This window comes from Oppia nitens, unplaced genomic scaffold (assembly GCF_028296485.1).
Source record: "Oppia nitens isolate AA-2021 unplaced genomic scaffold, nextdenovo-longstitch-racon4-pilon3 scaffold4_pilon_pilon_pilon, whole genome shotgun sequence".
Classification (NCBI taxonomy): domain Eukaryota; kingdom Metazoa; phylum Arthropoda; class Arachnida; order Sarcoptiformes; family Oppiidae; genus Oppia; species Oppia nitens.
In genome coordinates, this window is record NW_026533232.1 from 4,598,324 (window position 1) to 4,615,218 (window position 16,895).

The following is a 16,895-nucleotide window of genomic DNA, read 5'->3' on the forward strand; positions in this document are numbered from 1 at the left end:
GCAACCATGCAGTCCATGCCTTGAGAGTCAATCCAATTATTAGCCCTCTTTTGGTGTAATTTTTCTGTATTTGCCGTATATTTACTATATATGTACTCATAGTGTGTAATACACTGTTGTGTGCATTCATTACATATAATACAATATTCTGTATTCTGTAGTCTTTATAAGTAATGTTTGTCAGCACTACTGTACGATACACTTCATTACATACTATACATACAATTTATGGCAACAATAAATTAGAAATCATATATGAGTTACTCGTCATCGTACTTATAATATTGATAAAAGTATTATAAAAAACATTGATTAACTTGTTTGTAAAATACAAATTAAAATTTAATTAATTAAAATTAAAAGACCCATTCTTACACTTTGTAACATTAAATATATTTTATAAAGTTATTTTAGAGTACATTAATTTTTTATATAATAAATGGTATACAAAAAATAATAATATATAGTAATTGTATATTAATTATGTAATATATTAAAATATTCTTCTTTTTGATAATACACTAAAAATTATAATAAAGTAATAATTATTTATTTATATAATAAACTTATTTGTGACGATTAAAAATTTAAATAAATTATATTTATGTGATATAATAATTTGCAATCATCATTTACAGTTTAATAATACAATTTGCCAACTATAATAATAATAATAAACTATAATAATTATAATAAACTATAATAATTATAATAACTTTAATTTTGATTTTTATAGAGAAGTTAATACAAGTCATTTGACAATATATTAAGTCATTTAATATTAAATTAGTATATATTTAACAAATACTGTAATATTCTATACATTCATGTATTGTATGCAAAGTATGATTATATTCTATATTTTTTTTGCTTCTAATTCTGTTTGTAATGCAATGCAATGCTATTAATATTCAATGCGTTTAATATAATAATCAGTAAATATTGAACACTACTGTAAAACATGTGTACAATAGTAGAGTCTATTGAATCAATTTATATGAGAATCACTGACTATTGCAATTAGTGTTGGTAATTTTACGCAATCCAATTTTCGATTGCCGCAATTGCGGAAAATTGCGTGAAATTGCTTGAAATTGCGCGCATGAGGGAATGTATAAAAATTAACTTTGACAACGTTAAAAATTTTGTTTACAATAGATTAAGAGAATTTACTAATTTATTATTATTTTTACATGGTTTTTAGATGGCAACATTTTATAATAAAATAATTAAATTTTATATAATTAATTTATGTTTTTATTCATATTGCTTTGCCATTTAAATTTTGTTAATTTTTTAAAAATTATAAATTTTTCTATGTTACAATTGCGATTTTCGCAATCGAGCTTTTTGCAATTGCGGCAATTTCACGCAATTTCCGAGCAATGCAATTGCGCATTTTGCAATCGGTACATCACTAATTGCAATACAAATGTACTAATAGTGAGCACTAGTAATGTGTCTATCATTGAAATCACGTGTATTTGTAAGTGAAATACAGTTGAGAGCTATTACTGTATAATAATATTATATACCGTTAGTTAGTATTCATTAAATGTATTTATATATCAAACAAATCAACAATTAGTCACTTATTGTCCTTCAATTGATTTGTTGATATATTTTCCTCAATCCATCTTTAGTTTGATTTTGAAATAAATAATATTAAAGATAAAAGACATGAAATCAATGCAAAGTTTGACAAAAGCCGCAAAACTTGCCATACATTCAAATTCAGTGATAAAAATAATAATTTTATTGGTATTAATAAAGTGGTCAATGGGTTCACAACCGTTACCGATGGCCTCATATAACGAAGTGTTGGGCGATTCGGCGGACATTGAACTTCGGGTTGCAGTCGAACCCGGAAGACATGACTGTTTCTATCAGGACGTCAAACATAACCATAATCTCGATATTTCATATCAAGTAATTGAGATCTCGTCGCGATTTAATTGGTTATACACTCATTCTTCCGATTTGACCATTGATTTTGTTATCAAAGCACCCAATGGTGTGGAAATATTTCGTGAAATGCGAAGAAAAGACGGACAGTTTGTCTATCGGGCGGTAAGTGAACTAAACGACCAATCATTGCATTCATTGACTATATTAATGGTTATTATATTCATATATTTGATTGATTAGTCAGAAGCGGGAATTTATGCCATTTGTTTGGACAATAGTTTTAGTACAATGTCTACAAAATTAGTTAATCTTGAAGTTTATGTTTACTCGACTGACGACGACAATGACCGCTGGGGTCTTGACTCTGACTTTACATTTCCTCCAGAAGTTCAGTATTCAGATTCTGTGGAAACAATTAGAGTAAGTAATGATATTTTATATAATTAATTAACTAATTAAGTGAAACACATCATAGACTTCAATAAACAAAGTGAGAGATGACTTAATTCGTGTTTCGCACGAACAAGAAATTAGAAGAGCAATAGAGACCAGAGATCGCAATATTGCCGAATCAAACTATGATTACGTCAACCGATTCTCAATGGTCTCAATTATGGTGATGATTGGTGTCGGACTCATTCAGATTTATATGATTAGGAGTTTATTTGAAACCAAAAGTGTTATCAAAAAGTTTTTCAAAGGTTATTGATTTATACCAAAGTATTGAACGATTCAAATGATATTTTATATAAAATTAATATATAAATAATTTTCAAAAGTTAAGTCCATTTATAACGCATCCATAATAACTAGTCATATAATTTAAGGTCAATCAAAGCTAAAACACTATTAATATAACAAAACGTGCCTTTCATTTACACCAAAAAACAAAACCGTAATATAACGGCTGTTCACCGATTATTCAATTTAATTAATTTTTTATATTTTCATATTTTTATTAAAACTAATTTTATAGAGTAAAGTACAATAAAAACAAATAAAATTGTTTTCATGTTTATTAATAAATGTTAATTTTTAGTACAGGTAATTATTTTATATATAAAAATGTTTTTTTTATTACTATTGTAATACAGTTAGTATTACTGTTTTGTTACTTAATTAGAGAAAAATTAAGGACTAAATGCAATTTTAATGAGAAAAATACAAATCATATCATACGTGTATAAATGATCTTTCATTAAGAAATAAAATCAATTGTTAGACATCAAGTTTCATGATATTCAGTAAAATCATTGATTAAAAATTGTATGAATAAAAAGAGTCAACAAATGTGTCGCGCGCTATATTATCATAAAAATAACAAAACTGTAATTATAATTGGTTTTATTTAAAATCTAAACTAAAATATATAATTATTATTAAATATAAAATTATATGATTCTAATATAGCTTGAGATACACTGTTACCCTTTTTTTTATACGAACTTCTCATTGTTTATAAGTTTAATGTTTGATATTTAACAAAACAGTAAACACTGAACAATATTATTTAATAAATTAATGAGAATAAATGCTAAATAAATATGATTACGATATATAATTATTTTATAAAAATTTGTAAAAATATAACCATTCATAACATAACAAACTCTTCGGTATGAAATTCTCTTTCAACCCTTCCCTCAGAATTAAGGAAACGGTGTCTCACTTTAAGAAGTCTGTCGGGTTTAATGTCATCTTTTGATAAATAGTTTGTATCTGAAGTATTGCTGCCATCGTTGAAAACAAACATAGGATAATCAGCTGATTGATTGGGAGGAATCAGATACTCTTTCATGGTTTTGACAAAATCAAAGAATTCTGGTTGAGTGCGACAATAGAAAGCCAAAGCACAACTTGGATCCATACATGTGATCGGTGTTTTCAAAGGATTATCGCAATGAAATGAATCCAATGGGAAATTGATTTGTCGGACATCTACTGTCGACTGACAATAGTGTGGATCTAAGTAAATGAGTTTTTCGTCTTGAAATCCCATGAAATATAGTGAATGTTTCGGTTTTCCTCCAATTATTCCCAAACAACTACTGTGAGACAAAATTTGTTTCACACACGAGATATATATGGGATTGAGACGATCTGATCCTAATCTTACGGGAACTATAATAACAACTCCACGCCATTTATTTTGAGAAGAATCAGTCTTAAGCGAATTGTTTGCACTTTTGTTGACAATGAATGGTAGAGAGCGGGGACCAGACGAGGAGTATGAGGTATCGGTTAAGTTAAAAGTTGAGTTCATTTTACCGCAACTTAACAATGAAGGCGTTCGACTCTTTGATGATGACTCCAATAAACTGTCGTAAGACATGTCTTCGTGAGCAATCAGACCAATCTCTATATCAGAAGAGTTTTGTGACGAAAGACTAAATTTACGTTTAATTTCATCGTTTGGTTTACTGAATCGTTTTTTGTCTAAATGTAATGTTTCGCGATTTAAGGTTGAATTAGATGTACATAAAGTTATCACATCTTCGATATATACTATTTATAATTAAATTAAACAAAATATTAACCAAATTATAGTTAAAAAGCAAAGTAATACAATACCCGTGCAATCTTGAGCCACATAACAACAAATATTATTCAAAATAGGATTACTTTCTGCTGCTGTACTCAATGTATTTCTGAGTTATGTTTAAAAAAGTTTTCAATTATTAAACTATTGAAATAAACTAATTATAAAATATTTACTTAAGTAAATGTGCGACAGATGCGGGTCCGTACCAATCGCCTGGTTTTTTGCCCATTTGTTCACCAAATCTGACCAATTGGTGGACAGAAAATGGACTGCAACTGGCATTAGGATCGTCAGCAAACCACTTAATAATCATGCGATGTATCATATCTTCTTTGTCAGACTGAGACCCTTTCCATCTCCAATGTCTTCCGAGATAATGTATGAGCAAAGCCTGTGCTAATAGCATCTGTGCCGACCTCAACATACAACCCCATCCCGTGTCTGTAGTCAGACTAGAGTTATCTAATTTGGGAAATTGTCGTCGATATGTAAACCAAATGCGCGAATAAAAGTCATGTCTAAACAAATCAATGGCTGAACTCTTAGATTGATTGTCGTCACGAGTCGAGTGACTGTCTGTAAGTTTTTTGTGATAAAATTGTCCCAAAAGACAAATCGGTGATTCATAACTGAAACGTGTCTTTAGTCGTGTTGTAAACCCTATCATTAGATTTGCAAATAAGAGTCAAATGGTCACAAAGTGGTCACATTACCGAACTTGACGTTATTCCAGATCGACTTAAACATTGTCTTCATTTTGTCAGGACTTTGACCCCCGATGTCATCGTCGTCTTCATCCATATGATTGGCCACCGAGTGTTGACTGTTGTGGTGGTCACCGATAGGATGGCCATAATATTGCGGTAAAACTCTCGACGGCAATGAATCGGTTGATCTGTTTGTTAATGAACTTAAACTCAGTCTTTGTTTGAACTCATTGTTTGATATCTTTCTGCTATTCATTGCATTGATTGTCAGTTAATTGAATTGATTTCAATGCAAACAATCATATGATATAAGCATTCAATTGATTTAACATTTGTTTTGAACACTCAATCAAATGTCAATCAGTTTTAAATGACTTTCACTCAAAAACAAGTCATATATTGTTATATTAATTCATTTTTGTTGTCAAATGAGTATAATTTGCATAAATTGAGGGAAAATATAATCAATAAGTTTTTGCACAAATAAATTATAAAATACAGTATTTCATTGAATATACAATACTTTATATGTATTAATATATCAAAGTTATCATAAAATTAGTTATTTATTCAATTAATTTGATATATTAACAAAATTATCATTTATTAAATTAGATAAAATGTTTGCTTAAAATCGTATAAAATTCTAATTTATTAATGGTTTTGACAATTATCAAAATTAATCAAAATTATCAAAAGATATTATCAAATGTAAATATTAAAGAGGGGTCAATTAAATTACGGTAATTAAAAATAAGATAATTTTTAAATTTTATTGTAAATATTTATTATAGGATTATAATAAAAATTTAATAATCTTCGGTGTGATATAATTCATTCAATAACCGGTATACATATGAGGGAGAATTACCACCACTTTTATAATAAAAAATAGTAAAAATAATTAAAAATAATTTCAATACAATTTTATAATCTATAGATAATTACTTACATATTTGAAACAAAAACAGTGACCAATTCTGGCGGTACGTAATCAAAGACAGGATTCACAACCTGACAATCGGTTGCCATTTCTGGCTCTTCGTATGGCATCACTTGTTGTGGAGACGAAAACTTGTTGAAAGCCAACTGATCGTGACTTACGAGATATTGTGGCGTTAGCTTAAACATTGCCGTACAGACTATCAACTAAATATTAATTCATAACTATTAATATAAATCAATAATAAATTTGTATATTTATAAAAAAAATATTAATTTATTAAAAATACCGGAACAGAATAATGTTTGGCTGCCAGTGCTAGAGTATAGGCGCCGCTCACGGCTTTCAAACTATAAAATGACAATATTTTTATTAAACATCTTTAATACAATTACGATATCCAATATTAAACTAACTTACCCTCCGTTAGCCATTACTGAATGACTTCCTATTATAACTTTATTAACTCTCGACATAATAGCAAATATAGCCGAATCGGGAATTATTGTTGTATTGATCTTTTCGTTAGAAAGACTGACAGCTAATTCGTGACCCTTTTTGTAACAATAAATACATTTTTACTCATTTGCTTACATTAATTATAATAACTAATAAATATCTGTATTGTTTATCTTAATTTGCCTGTAATGATACATTGTCTTAATTGATATTAATTATCGATAAGTACCGTAATATGAATGTTAACTTAACGTAAAATATATTCACATTTATTATTTAATTAGAAATTAAATTACCGGTAATAATATACTATAAGATGAAATTGATTGAATCTATTACTATTACAATCAATAGTAATACCTATATAACTATATCATTGGCAAACAACTAATAAAGTAATTTAACTAAAATGAATTAAATTTGATAGTAATGTATTGAAAGATGTAATATTAAAGTGAAATACGTTATAAAATGGCGCGCATTCAGCGATTACGACTTGAAATCTCCTCTTTTTCTTCGCCGCATATTTCAAGAAGGCCTCCACAGTCTTGGATTTACCACAAGTCATAATGACTTCTTCAAAGTAGATGTGTTCGAGTGATTGTTTCGCTATATTTTCTACACTCATCTCTAATTCAGACAACAATTCACTGATGGAGTCGTTGATAGATTCCTTCAAAAACTCAGAATTAATCTCATAATTAACTTTCGGCTCTTCATCAGTGGTTATCATTTTCTGAAGCGATTCTTCAATCTCTCCTTCATTATGAAGTCCTCTGGCGTTTGCGAATTCGTCTCTAATTATCTTTAAAACTCTTTTAAACATATTTCCGGTCACTGTTTCTGTCGGTTCAGCGGTGATCACCTCATCGGCGATCTCTTTAATCACAATTATTAGTTCACTGTTTGTTTGATAGATTCAATTAATGAAATTAAAATCTTTAAATCCTTAATGTCATAATACCTGACATTAGACCACATATATTGATCAATGAGTTCTTGTATAATCATCACAGTATTGGTCGCCAATTCATACGAACCATTAGTGGATCTGTTTAGACAATAATTGATATGAAAAATATATCATATTTTAAAAACATAAATTGAATCCAAGTCTAAGTCCAATCAAACCCGAGTTTAAGGTCTTTGATGAGACCAACAATCTTATGGTAAACCATTAGATCCGATATTTTATCCATAATTTCAATGATAATGCAATTATTGTTGAGAAAACAAATCAATTGATTATAAAATAAATGTTTTGACTATTTGTCATCAAAATTGCATTCAAAACATTATTATTACATATGTTTTAGTTATTATTATTTAATGTTAAATATTTTTAAACACATCAATCAAGGATCACAAACAACATTATAATATACATCAGGGTTAAGTAAGGGGGGGGTAGGGGGGGGTAAGGCCAAAATACCCCCCCCTAAGATCGAGAAATTGGGATTTTACCCCCTCCAGACTTTTTGACCAAATTGAAAAAATTGTCGCTTAAAAACGAGGAGAAATGACCCCCCCCCCCCCCTAAAATTTCGGCGCCGAAGGCGCCGAAAATTTTTTTGAAATTTATAAAAATTTTAATTTTAGTTGATACTATTTTAGTAAGTGTTTTTATGTTTTTAATATTTATAAAAATCTAATTATTGATTAAAAATAGTTAAAATAACGTTAAAAGTCATCAAAAAATAACATTATTTTAATTAAAATAAACTAAAAAATTAAAAATTACCTATTTGTTGAAAAGAGTAATCATATTACAATTTAAATATAAGTTTAAGAAGTTAATAAAACAATAAATACTTATGTTTTTATTAATAATTTTTAAATTTTAAATAAAAAATTTAAAAATATTTTCAATTTTGTACTTAATATAATTAAACTTTAACGAAATTTGAGTTAAATAAGTAGTATTCAGTCAGTATTTGTATAAAAATAAAAATATATAACAAACTATAAACATTAAGTATTGTTTAAAAAATTAATTATGTTAAAAGTTAAAAATTATTAAAATACTAAAAATAACTCATAGTGTATCATTAATGCTTTTATCAACTATTTTTAAATCTTAAATACATTATTTTTTTTTTTGTTAAAATTTAAGTTTTTATTAATTTTAAAAAATTTTTTTAAAAAATATTTATTTTTTGTTAAAATTTAAATTTTTGTTAATTTTTAAGTTTTTTTTATATTTTTGGAAATTTTACCTATTTTCCCGGGAATTTATACGGGAACTTGTGGGAATTTTATTGAATTTACATGGGAATATTCGGGAACTTAAGGAATTTTTAGGGAATTTTCTCTAGACCCCCCCCCCCCCCCCCTTGATTTTGGATTTTTGAAAAAATTGCCGTTTAAAAATGCAATAAAAATCTTACCCCACCCAATACCCCCCCCCCAAGATTTTTTGAGAATTTTGTAAATTTTACCCCGGTCTACCCCCCTAAAATCCAAAACCTTGCTTAACCCTGAATATACATATAATATACATATAATACAGTATTGAATAATAATATGTTTACAGTACCGGTAATGTAATGTAATGTACTCTTGTTAGTGTATTTGGATAATAATGTATAAATTAATATAAATACTGTATATATTGTTTAATACAGTGTTTATACTAATTATAATAAGCGGTAATAAATTTATCTTACATTTGGTATAATTTAAATCTTTTATAATAAATTTATATAAAATTTTAAATAAAAAATAAAGAAATATACATTAATTTAATTTATCAAATAACGCAAATACTACTCATTATGTTTTGAAATTTTATTTATTTAAATAAAATGAATTAAATATTTGTAAATTAAAATTTAGTAAAAAAATGATTTTTATTTGAATGACTTTCTCAGTGGTCTGGAGTCAGAGATTTACGTCGAGAGTGTTCACGACTCGATCGATGCGATGATTTGTCTTCATATGAAGAGTCGTAACCTTTTTCTTCTTCTTCTTCAATTTCTTTATCATAATCTCTATGTATTTTCATATCTTTTGGTGATCTTTCATTCAGTTCCAAACTGTCATCTCTTCTTCGTTTCTTTTTTTCTTTTCTTTCACGACTTCTCTCTCTTCTATCTCTATCCCGATCTCTATCTCTGCTACGACTTATTCTGTGTCTATCATCTCTTTCTCTGTCTTTACCTCTTTCTCTCTCTTTCTCTCTATCTTTCTCTCTGTCTCTATCCCGATCCCTATCCTTTTTTTTCTTGTGATGACTTCTCGGTGGACTCTTTGAATGTATTATTTCTCTACTTCGAGAACGCCTTTTCGGACTTCTTGAACGTCTGCTATGTTTTTGGGGTGAAGTCGGAGATAGAGATTTAGATTTGGATAACTCTCTTGAATTCGATCTCTTATCGTCTGTGTCTGGCATTTCTCTAACAACATAGTCTACTTTGGGTGGAAGTTCAGGTCCTTCGGGTTTAGTCTCAATTTCAGGAGAATGTAATACAACCTTCTCTTCAATTTTTTCAATTTCTTTTCGTTTCTCGTCTCTCTTTTTGGATCTACTTCTAGAGCGTCTATTCCTATCTTTGTCTCTCTCCCTATCTCTCTCTCGTTCTCTCTCCCTCTCCCGTTCCCTATCTCTCTCCCGTTCCCTATCCCTCTCCCGTTCTCTCTCTCGATCCCTTTCTCTATCTCTACTACGACTTCTTCTATGTTTGTCATCTCTACTCCTACTTCTTCTTCGTCTTCGTTCTCGAGAACGACGTCTTCTTTCTCTTGATCGAGACCTTGATCTTCGAGATCGATCTCTAGATCGTGATCTTCTTCCTCGATCACGCGATCGTCTTCTTCGATCACGTGATCGACTTCGTGACTTTCTTCGTGATCTGGATCTTGATCTCGATTTACTCTTTTCTTTTCCTGAAAAATCTAATATTTTATCGATTTTCACCTGAAATCCGGGTTCAATAGCAGCTGATATAAGTGACTGCGCCTCCCGAACCCTTTTCATTGCTTCTTCAATTTCTTTTTGTGCCGCTTCTGAGTTCTTTGCTTGAGGTTTTACTATTGAATTGTTTGAATGATTTATTCTGCAATAAAAATAATTTTAGTTACCGGTAATTATTTTTGTTTGAAATAAATAACTAAAGTATTGACTAACTTTAGTGGTCGTCCACCAAATATAACACCATTATATTGAAGAGCATTTGCCACCGATGACTGATCAGTGAACTCAACGAATGCAAATCGTGTCGGTTGTGTCTCATCGCCGGCCATACGAATGTACTTCACTTCTCCGATTTGATTAAAAAAAGTAAGCAATTGTTCGGCTGATAACTAATTTAATTAAACTTTAGATCAATCAAAACATTTAGTTAAATGTCTTACAGTTGAACAAAGATTTCCGACATAAACTGTTCGTCGAATTTCTTCAATTTTTGTTGGATCCATATTTGCCGGTAGAGGTGGGTATTGTGGTAAACCTAATGCTGTTAATCGGGGATCAATTGTTGTAATTACTTGAGTGCCAGCAACGCCTGTCACCTGTTATAATCAATCAATTAATTATATATACAATTATATATTCATTTTAACAATACTGACCACTTGACTGATAACACCGCAATTGCTTCCGCCGGTAATGTTTCCCCCATTCATTAAACTCATGGCAGTGGCCGCGTCGGGGATAATATCTTATAATAAATACAAACATTTAGATTATAAGATATAATGAAATCAATAATAATATATACCATCATCTGATGCCTGAACAATGAGCGCCCGATCGACAAACACTGTGTTTGTCAAGTGTTGGGCAACGCCTACACTCCAGGAGTCGGCATATCGTATATAACAGACCCGAGAGGTCGGCGATAGGGCTGAGTCTCTGAAAATGTCAACAATTAGTCAATTATTCACAAATTTTAGACAATCAATGACTGACTCATTTGGATAAACGACAATCTCTTTAATTGTTCCCAAAAATCCAAACAATGTCTTCAACTGATCGTTTGCAACACTCGGAGCAATGTTTGTCACTTGAATGACATTCGTGTCCGTCATTGTGGCCAACAATTCAGTGATTGTGACCACAGTTGGGATCAAATCAAAGATTCACTTATTTATGACAAACCAATCAAACAATACTTCAATCGTTTTATTATTAAAACTCTCTTTGGATTTAAATTAATATTTAAGTTATAAATAAATATCAACTTTTAAATCACTATTTTTTATATTTTATTTTTAACTAAATAATTGTTTTTATGTAAAATTTAGCGATGAATCCAAATATCAAATCTATTTGATTATAACTCTAATAGTTTTCGAGATATTCGAGTTTAAAGTCGAATATTTTCTAAATTATTATTTAACGTTATTTATATATTTACTATTTTAATGTACAATAGTTTTATTAATATTAAAGTAAAACTATATAAGTATTAATAAATCTCAGTATTGAACAAAATTGTTAATCAGTTTTCAATTATAATATCAAATGTAAATTTTGTTTAATTAAAATATCTTAAAAACTAATTAATTTTAATATAAGAAAATTTTAATTTTTAATATTAACAGTTGTATAAAAATATAAATTTAATTTAATATTATTCATAAATTACGTCAAAAATAAATTTCGACTTTTGATTTTAAATTAAATTTCTAAAAAACTATTAATATTATATAAATTAAAATTTTAGATTTTCATTAAATGCTTAATTTTACATAAAAGTAATATCTTTAATAAAATATTTCCAAATTATATATTATTGTAATACAATAACATTTATTTATTTTTAAATCTAATCGCATAAATTAGGAATATTATAATTTTAATATTATTTAATTAATTATAATAATTTTAAATTAATTTTTATGTCTTAAATGTTATTAAGATTTTTGATATTTGTTTAGAATATTAGACAAAATTGTGACCAAAAAAGTGGTCAAATGAGTGACCAATTATTGTCGTATTGTTGACATTATTGATGACTTACTGTATATATAATACCATATAATATAATGCATTGTATTTGTTGAATGAATTTGCAAATCACTTAACGTTTGATTTATTAGCAATTAATACAATTAATTATTTGTAAATTTTATCAATTAATTGATTTTATTGTTTGAATCGTTTTTATATTTTGAAGACAATGTCAAACAAGAAGCGTTTGGTGTCGTCTATCATACAGTTCTTAAACGATGAACTCAAATGTCAAGACTTATCCGCCGATTCAAAGGAGTCTATTGAAGGTGTGATGATCTGATTGTTACCAATTTGTTACCAATTTGTTACCAATTTGTTACCAATTATTACTAACAATTGTATTGTTTGTATTAAATCAGTTGCCATGCAATGTCTTGAGTCGGCCTTTGAAGTGAATCCAATGGATGCCTCACTTTTGACAAAAGCAAAGTTGGAGACAATATTTAATGACTATTTGGAAGTCAATAAAAATGTATTAATTTAACGATTGATTACAATAATTGTGATTATATTTTGTTTAATTATTGTATATAATAGGCGACGGGTGTTGCGACCAAAGTTGAGATCAACGAAGCGGACCGTAAGGAAGCTGAAAGACTTAAGAATGACGGCAACGAACTGATGAAAACCGAAAAATTTAATGAAGCACTCGGTCTCTACAGTCGGGCCATTGAGTTAGACCCGTCTAATGCTGTCTACTATTGTAATCGGTATTATTGAATGAAAAACATTTAATCTCATACATGATGTGTGATAATTATGAACCAATTATAGGGCCGCCGCTTATTCCAAGATAAACAATCACGAGTTGGCTTTGGAAGACTGCAAGCGAGCCATCAGTAATGATCCCAATTATAGTAAAGCATACGGAAGAATGGGTTTGGCGTACGGCAACCTTAATGAACACTTAAGGTCTCGGGATTGCTATCGAAAGGCTATAGAATTGGATCCAAACAATGAAAGTTATAGAAACAATCTTAAGTTAGCTGAAGAGAAACTATCTCAAAGTGTATGTATTAATGACTAGACATCAAGAAATATATTAATTACAAACTTATGTTTAGCAACAAAACATATTTCCGGGAATGCCTGGAATGCCAGGTATGCCAGGAATGCCAGGTATGTCTGGAATGCCAGGAATGGGAGGAAACCCATTTGATTTAAGTTCTCTTTGGTCAAACCCGGCGCTTATGAATATGGCCACACAATTGATGAGCGATCCAAATATGCAAAACTTGTATATTTTATAATATGATTTATAATAAATAGTGTTAATAGTGATTGTATTATGACATAGAATGGGCAATTTAATGTCTGGAGCGATGCCGCCCAACAACAATGAGGCTGAAGGTGATAGTGGCGTTGGAGTTGCTGGAGGTACTGCTCCTGAAGGAACTGCTTCTTCTGGAGGTGCTGCTCCTGGAAGTGCTTCTTCTGGAGGTGCTTCTTCTGGAGGTGCTACTGGTTCTGCAGGCGCTGCTGGTTCTGGAGGCGGACTCGAAGCGCTTTTACAGGCGTATGTATCAATAATGTAGTTTAATCCATATTATACTAAATTTATTTATTTATGATTTAGTGGCCAACAAATTGCTGCACAAATGCAAGCCGCAAATCCCGATTTAGTTAATCAATTAAGGAATGCTATGGGAGCTAATAATTCTAATCCTAATGATAACCAAAACAATACAAATCCCGATGGAAGCAATGAGAAGAAAGATAACTAAATTTTTAAATAATAGATATATTTATAAGTTTATTATTATATAAAAAAATTTTTATGTCTTACAATAAAATTTCAATTTATTCGACAAAAACAGAGGCGATTTCATCGAATTTATAATCAATTTTTAAATAAGAGTCAGTTATCTTAAGAGTTGGTAAACAATGTAGATTACATTCAATGGGATAAACACTTAATTCAAAATCTACAAAACTAGACGGCTTAAGAGGTCCCAGAGATTGACCGGATATACCTAACCATAAAAGCGCTTGATTTGTACCTAAATTGTCGAAACTAAGAATTGGTTCAATTGATCGATTGCTAGAAAAAACAAGTATTAGAAATAATAATAATATTACATAATAACAATCAATTTACCAGCAATTAATAAGACGAAAGATGATATCAAATTTAGTCTTTAGCTTTACTTTACTTTCAATGCTTTCTATAATTAATTTCAAATCACCGTAAACTGGTGTCTAATAATACAAATAAATAATTTAATTAACGATATTGTATTAATAATTTATTTAGACAACAATGATATACCATTCTCTCTAATTGTGATGTCTGGAGGTGTCCGCGTTCACCAATACCGGTGACCCAAACGATATCCAATTTTCCGATTTCAGTCAAATTTTTTAAAATGCTTGCATTATATTTTATATTAGGTTTTGGGGTCAAACTAAATAAATATTGACGACATTCTTGACTATTAAATCGGTTTACTTTACCGAAAACCCAATGCTCCACATTGTCTTCATTTATAATAGTATTCATGGGTTTAACGTCAAAATAAGGAGACGGCTCTAACATAACCCTATCGAGACATATGGGAATTGTGGTTAAGTTTTGAAGAAGTGCTTCCAAATATACTTCATCACTCTATCAAATAATAATTCAGTTTATTATTACAATTAATTTTTAAAACAATATTCCTTACACTATAATCCTATATATCATGCATAGTATCAAAATAAATGTTAGTAATTATTGCAAAATTTGTTGCCATAATATTGATTGTGTATCCAATAAGTGATAGAATTAGAGCATTAGAGTAGTGTATTATTAAAGTTATTTAAACGCAAAAAAATAATTATTAAATTATAACAAAAATGAAATCATTTGATAATTACCTCTGCGTTATAAAACTTGGTCTTTACGTCCAAAGGCTTTAAAACTTGAAACTTAAAAAATTTTCTATAATTTTGTCTTTCATTTGAACTCATTGTAAAACCAATGGTACAAATAAGTCTGAAAAATATCAATTGCGGTAATTATAGTCAAATAATTCATACTATAACTAGTGATAACTCACACATGAGATCCCAATTCTTTGACCTCGTGTTTCATAATATCATTAATACATTGTTTTGCGTCCAAAAGCGATGTTTTAATTTCGCCCAAATTAACGACCCGATTGCCGACCTGGAGGTCAACTCGAACAACAACATCGGTGACCACTTCTCTGACCGAATCATTAGTACAGTTAACGACAAATGAAAATGTTTCGCCTAAATAAACATTTCCGAAATTTTGTGGCAAAAGACGCCATTCATCGGCAAGAGTTGGACTCAATCTTAATGTGTCCAATGGTTCGTCACTACCGATAAACGAGTTATATTCTTCAGTTGTGATAAAGTGGTTAATTGGTATTAGTTTTGATACAACCCGACCAACTGTAAGATAGGATAGCATTTGAATCAAACAAACAATTAATTGATTTATTGGTTTATTTGTTTGAATCAACCTTTTAATGATAACATATTTTCCGGTTTCATATCCATTGCAATCACTGACCAATTGTGTCAATCACTGACCAATTGTGTCAATCACTGACCAATTGTGTCAATCACTTACTGTTTGACTGTTAGACCAAACATATGACAGCTGTTTGTTGTTGTGATTGACTCTAATGTTATTGTAATGCTATGACTGTAGTAAAGGCACTATAAGTTTGATAAGTTTTACATTGAATTTATTGAATTTTAACAAAAATTATTATTAATATTTATAACAAAATACTGTATAACCGTAAACATAAAAAAAATTAATAGCATTTGATATTTTAATTAAATTAATAGTATTTAATAAATATAATTTACTTTATTTTTAAATTATATATTTATAAATTATAGTACAGTATACTAATCTATACTATACTATAGTATTTTTATAAAAGTTATTTTGATGTTATTAATTGTTTGTTTTTCAATTGGTAGTAATTATTGCAATAAAATTAATTTATAACAACTATTTACTGTATTTACGAATATAACTTTTGTTTAAATAATTTAAAATAAACACATTTTCAAATAATTGTTTGAAATTATTAAAATAATATTATAATGAATTTATACTGTATAAAAATAATATAAAAACAGTTGAAAATGCTAGATAACATTACCAGATTTAAAAAAAATTATATTTAATTATTTGATTTATTGTAATAGTTTCTTACTTTATATACACTTTAATTTTAATCTACTCATCAATATTCAAGATCATACACTTAACTATTCATAGACTCACTCACTCACTCACTCACTCACTCACTCACTCACTCACTCACTCACTCACTCATTAAATATTTTAAATATCTATATAACATATAATTTATTAATTTTATTTAACTAGATTATATAAATTAGAATTTGGGA

The 16,895-nt window shown here is 28.8% G+C and overlaps 6 protein-coding genes across 6 annotated transcripts; 2 read left to right on the forward strand and 4 right to left on the reverse strand.

Moving 5' to 3' along the window:
* The first annotated feature begins 1,492 nt into the window (after positions 1-1,492).
* LOC128960644 (transmembrane emp24 domain-containing protein 1-like) lies at positions 1,493-2,897 on the forward strand. The gene is made up of 3 exons (XM_054306773.1): positions 1,493-2,070; positions 2,149-2,328; positions 2,384-2,897. Exons 1-3 carry the CDS (start codon positions 1,681-1,683, stop codon positions 2,615-2,617), a joined length of 804 nt encoding a protein of 267 aa, XP_054162748.1. The 5' UTR covers positions 1,493-1,680; the 3' UTR covers positions 2,618-2,897.
* A 530-nt stretch (positions 2,898-3,427) lies between these two features.
* Positions 3,428-5,577, reverse strand: LOC128959521 (cysteine protease ATG4C-like). Its single transcript, XM_054305495.1, has 4 exons — positions 5,164-5,577; positions 4,624-5,110; positions 4,480-4,556; positions 3,428-4,413 (listed from the first exon to the last, which is right to left on the reverse strand). The coding sequence occupies exons 1-4, from the start codon at positions 5,411-5,413 to the stop codon at positions 3,503-3,505; spliced, it is 1,725 nt and encodes a 574-aa protein (XP_054161470.1). The 5' UTR covers positions 5,414-5,577; the 3' UTR covers positions 3,428-3,502.
* Positions 5,578-5,918: 341 nt separating this feature from the next.
* LOC128959593 (translation initiation factor eIF-2B subunit beta-like) lies at positions 5,919-7,858 on the reverse strand. Its single transcript, XM_054305588.1, has 7 exons — positions 7,691-7,858; positions 7,524-7,610; positions 7,023-7,461; positions 6,521-6,654; positions 6,390-6,450; positions 6,110-6,306; positions 5,919-6,033 (listed from the first exon to the last, which is right to left on the reverse strand). Exons 1-7 carry the CDS (start codon positions 7,756-7,758, stop codon positions 5,967-5,969), a joined length of 1,053 nt encoding a protein of 350 aa, XP_054161563.1. The 5' UTR covers positions 7,759-7,858; the 3' UTR covers positions 5,919-5,966.
* A 1,548-nt stretch (positions 7,859-9,406) lies between these two features.
* Positions 9,407-11,695, reverse strand: LOC128960529 (splicing regulatory glutamine/lysine-rich protein 1-like). Its single transcript, XM_054306638.1, has 6 exons — positions 11,469-11,695; positions 11,278-11,411; positions 11,129-11,217; positions 10,913-11,068; positions 10,686-10,861; positions 9,407-10,614 (listed from the first exon to the last, which is right to left on the reverse strand). Exons 1-6 carry the CDS (start codon positions 11,585-11,587, stop codon positions 9,426-9,428), a joined length of 1,863 nt encoding a protein of 620 aa, XP_054162613.1. The 5' UTR covers positions 11,588-11,695; the 3' UTR covers positions 9,407-9,425.
* Positions 11,696-12,552: 857 nt separating this feature from the next.
* On the forward strand, positions 12,553-14,343 carry LOC128960531 (small glutamine-rich tetratricopeptide repeat-containing protein alpha-like). Its single transcript, XM_054306640.1, has 7 exons — positions 12,553-12,781; positions 12,875-12,987; positions 13,053-13,225; positions 13,290-13,524; positions 13,580-13,752; positions 13,813-14,031; positions 14,092-14,343. The coding sequence occupies exons 1-7, from the start codon at positions 12,682-12,684 to the stop codon at positions 14,237-14,239; spliced, it is 1,161 nt and encodes a 386-aa protein (XP_054162615.1). The 5' UTR covers positions 12,553-12,681; the 3' UTR covers positions 14,240-14,343.
* Positions 14,300-16,190, reverse strand: LOC128960530 (trafficking protein particle complex subunit 13-like). Its single transcript, XM_054306639.1, has 6 exons — positions 15,986-16,190; positions 15,554-15,914; positions 15,372-15,489; positions 14,785-15,120; positions 14,614-14,714; positions 14,300-14,556 (listed from the first exon to the last, which is right to left on the reverse strand). Exons 1-6 carry the CDS (start codon positions 16,020-16,022, stop codon positions 14,316-14,318), a joined length of 1,194 nt encoding a protein of 397 aa, XP_054162614.1. The 5' UTR covers positions 16,023-16,190; the 3' UTR covers positions 14,300-14,315.
* Between the last annotated feature and the right edge of the window lie 705 nt (positions 16,191-16,895).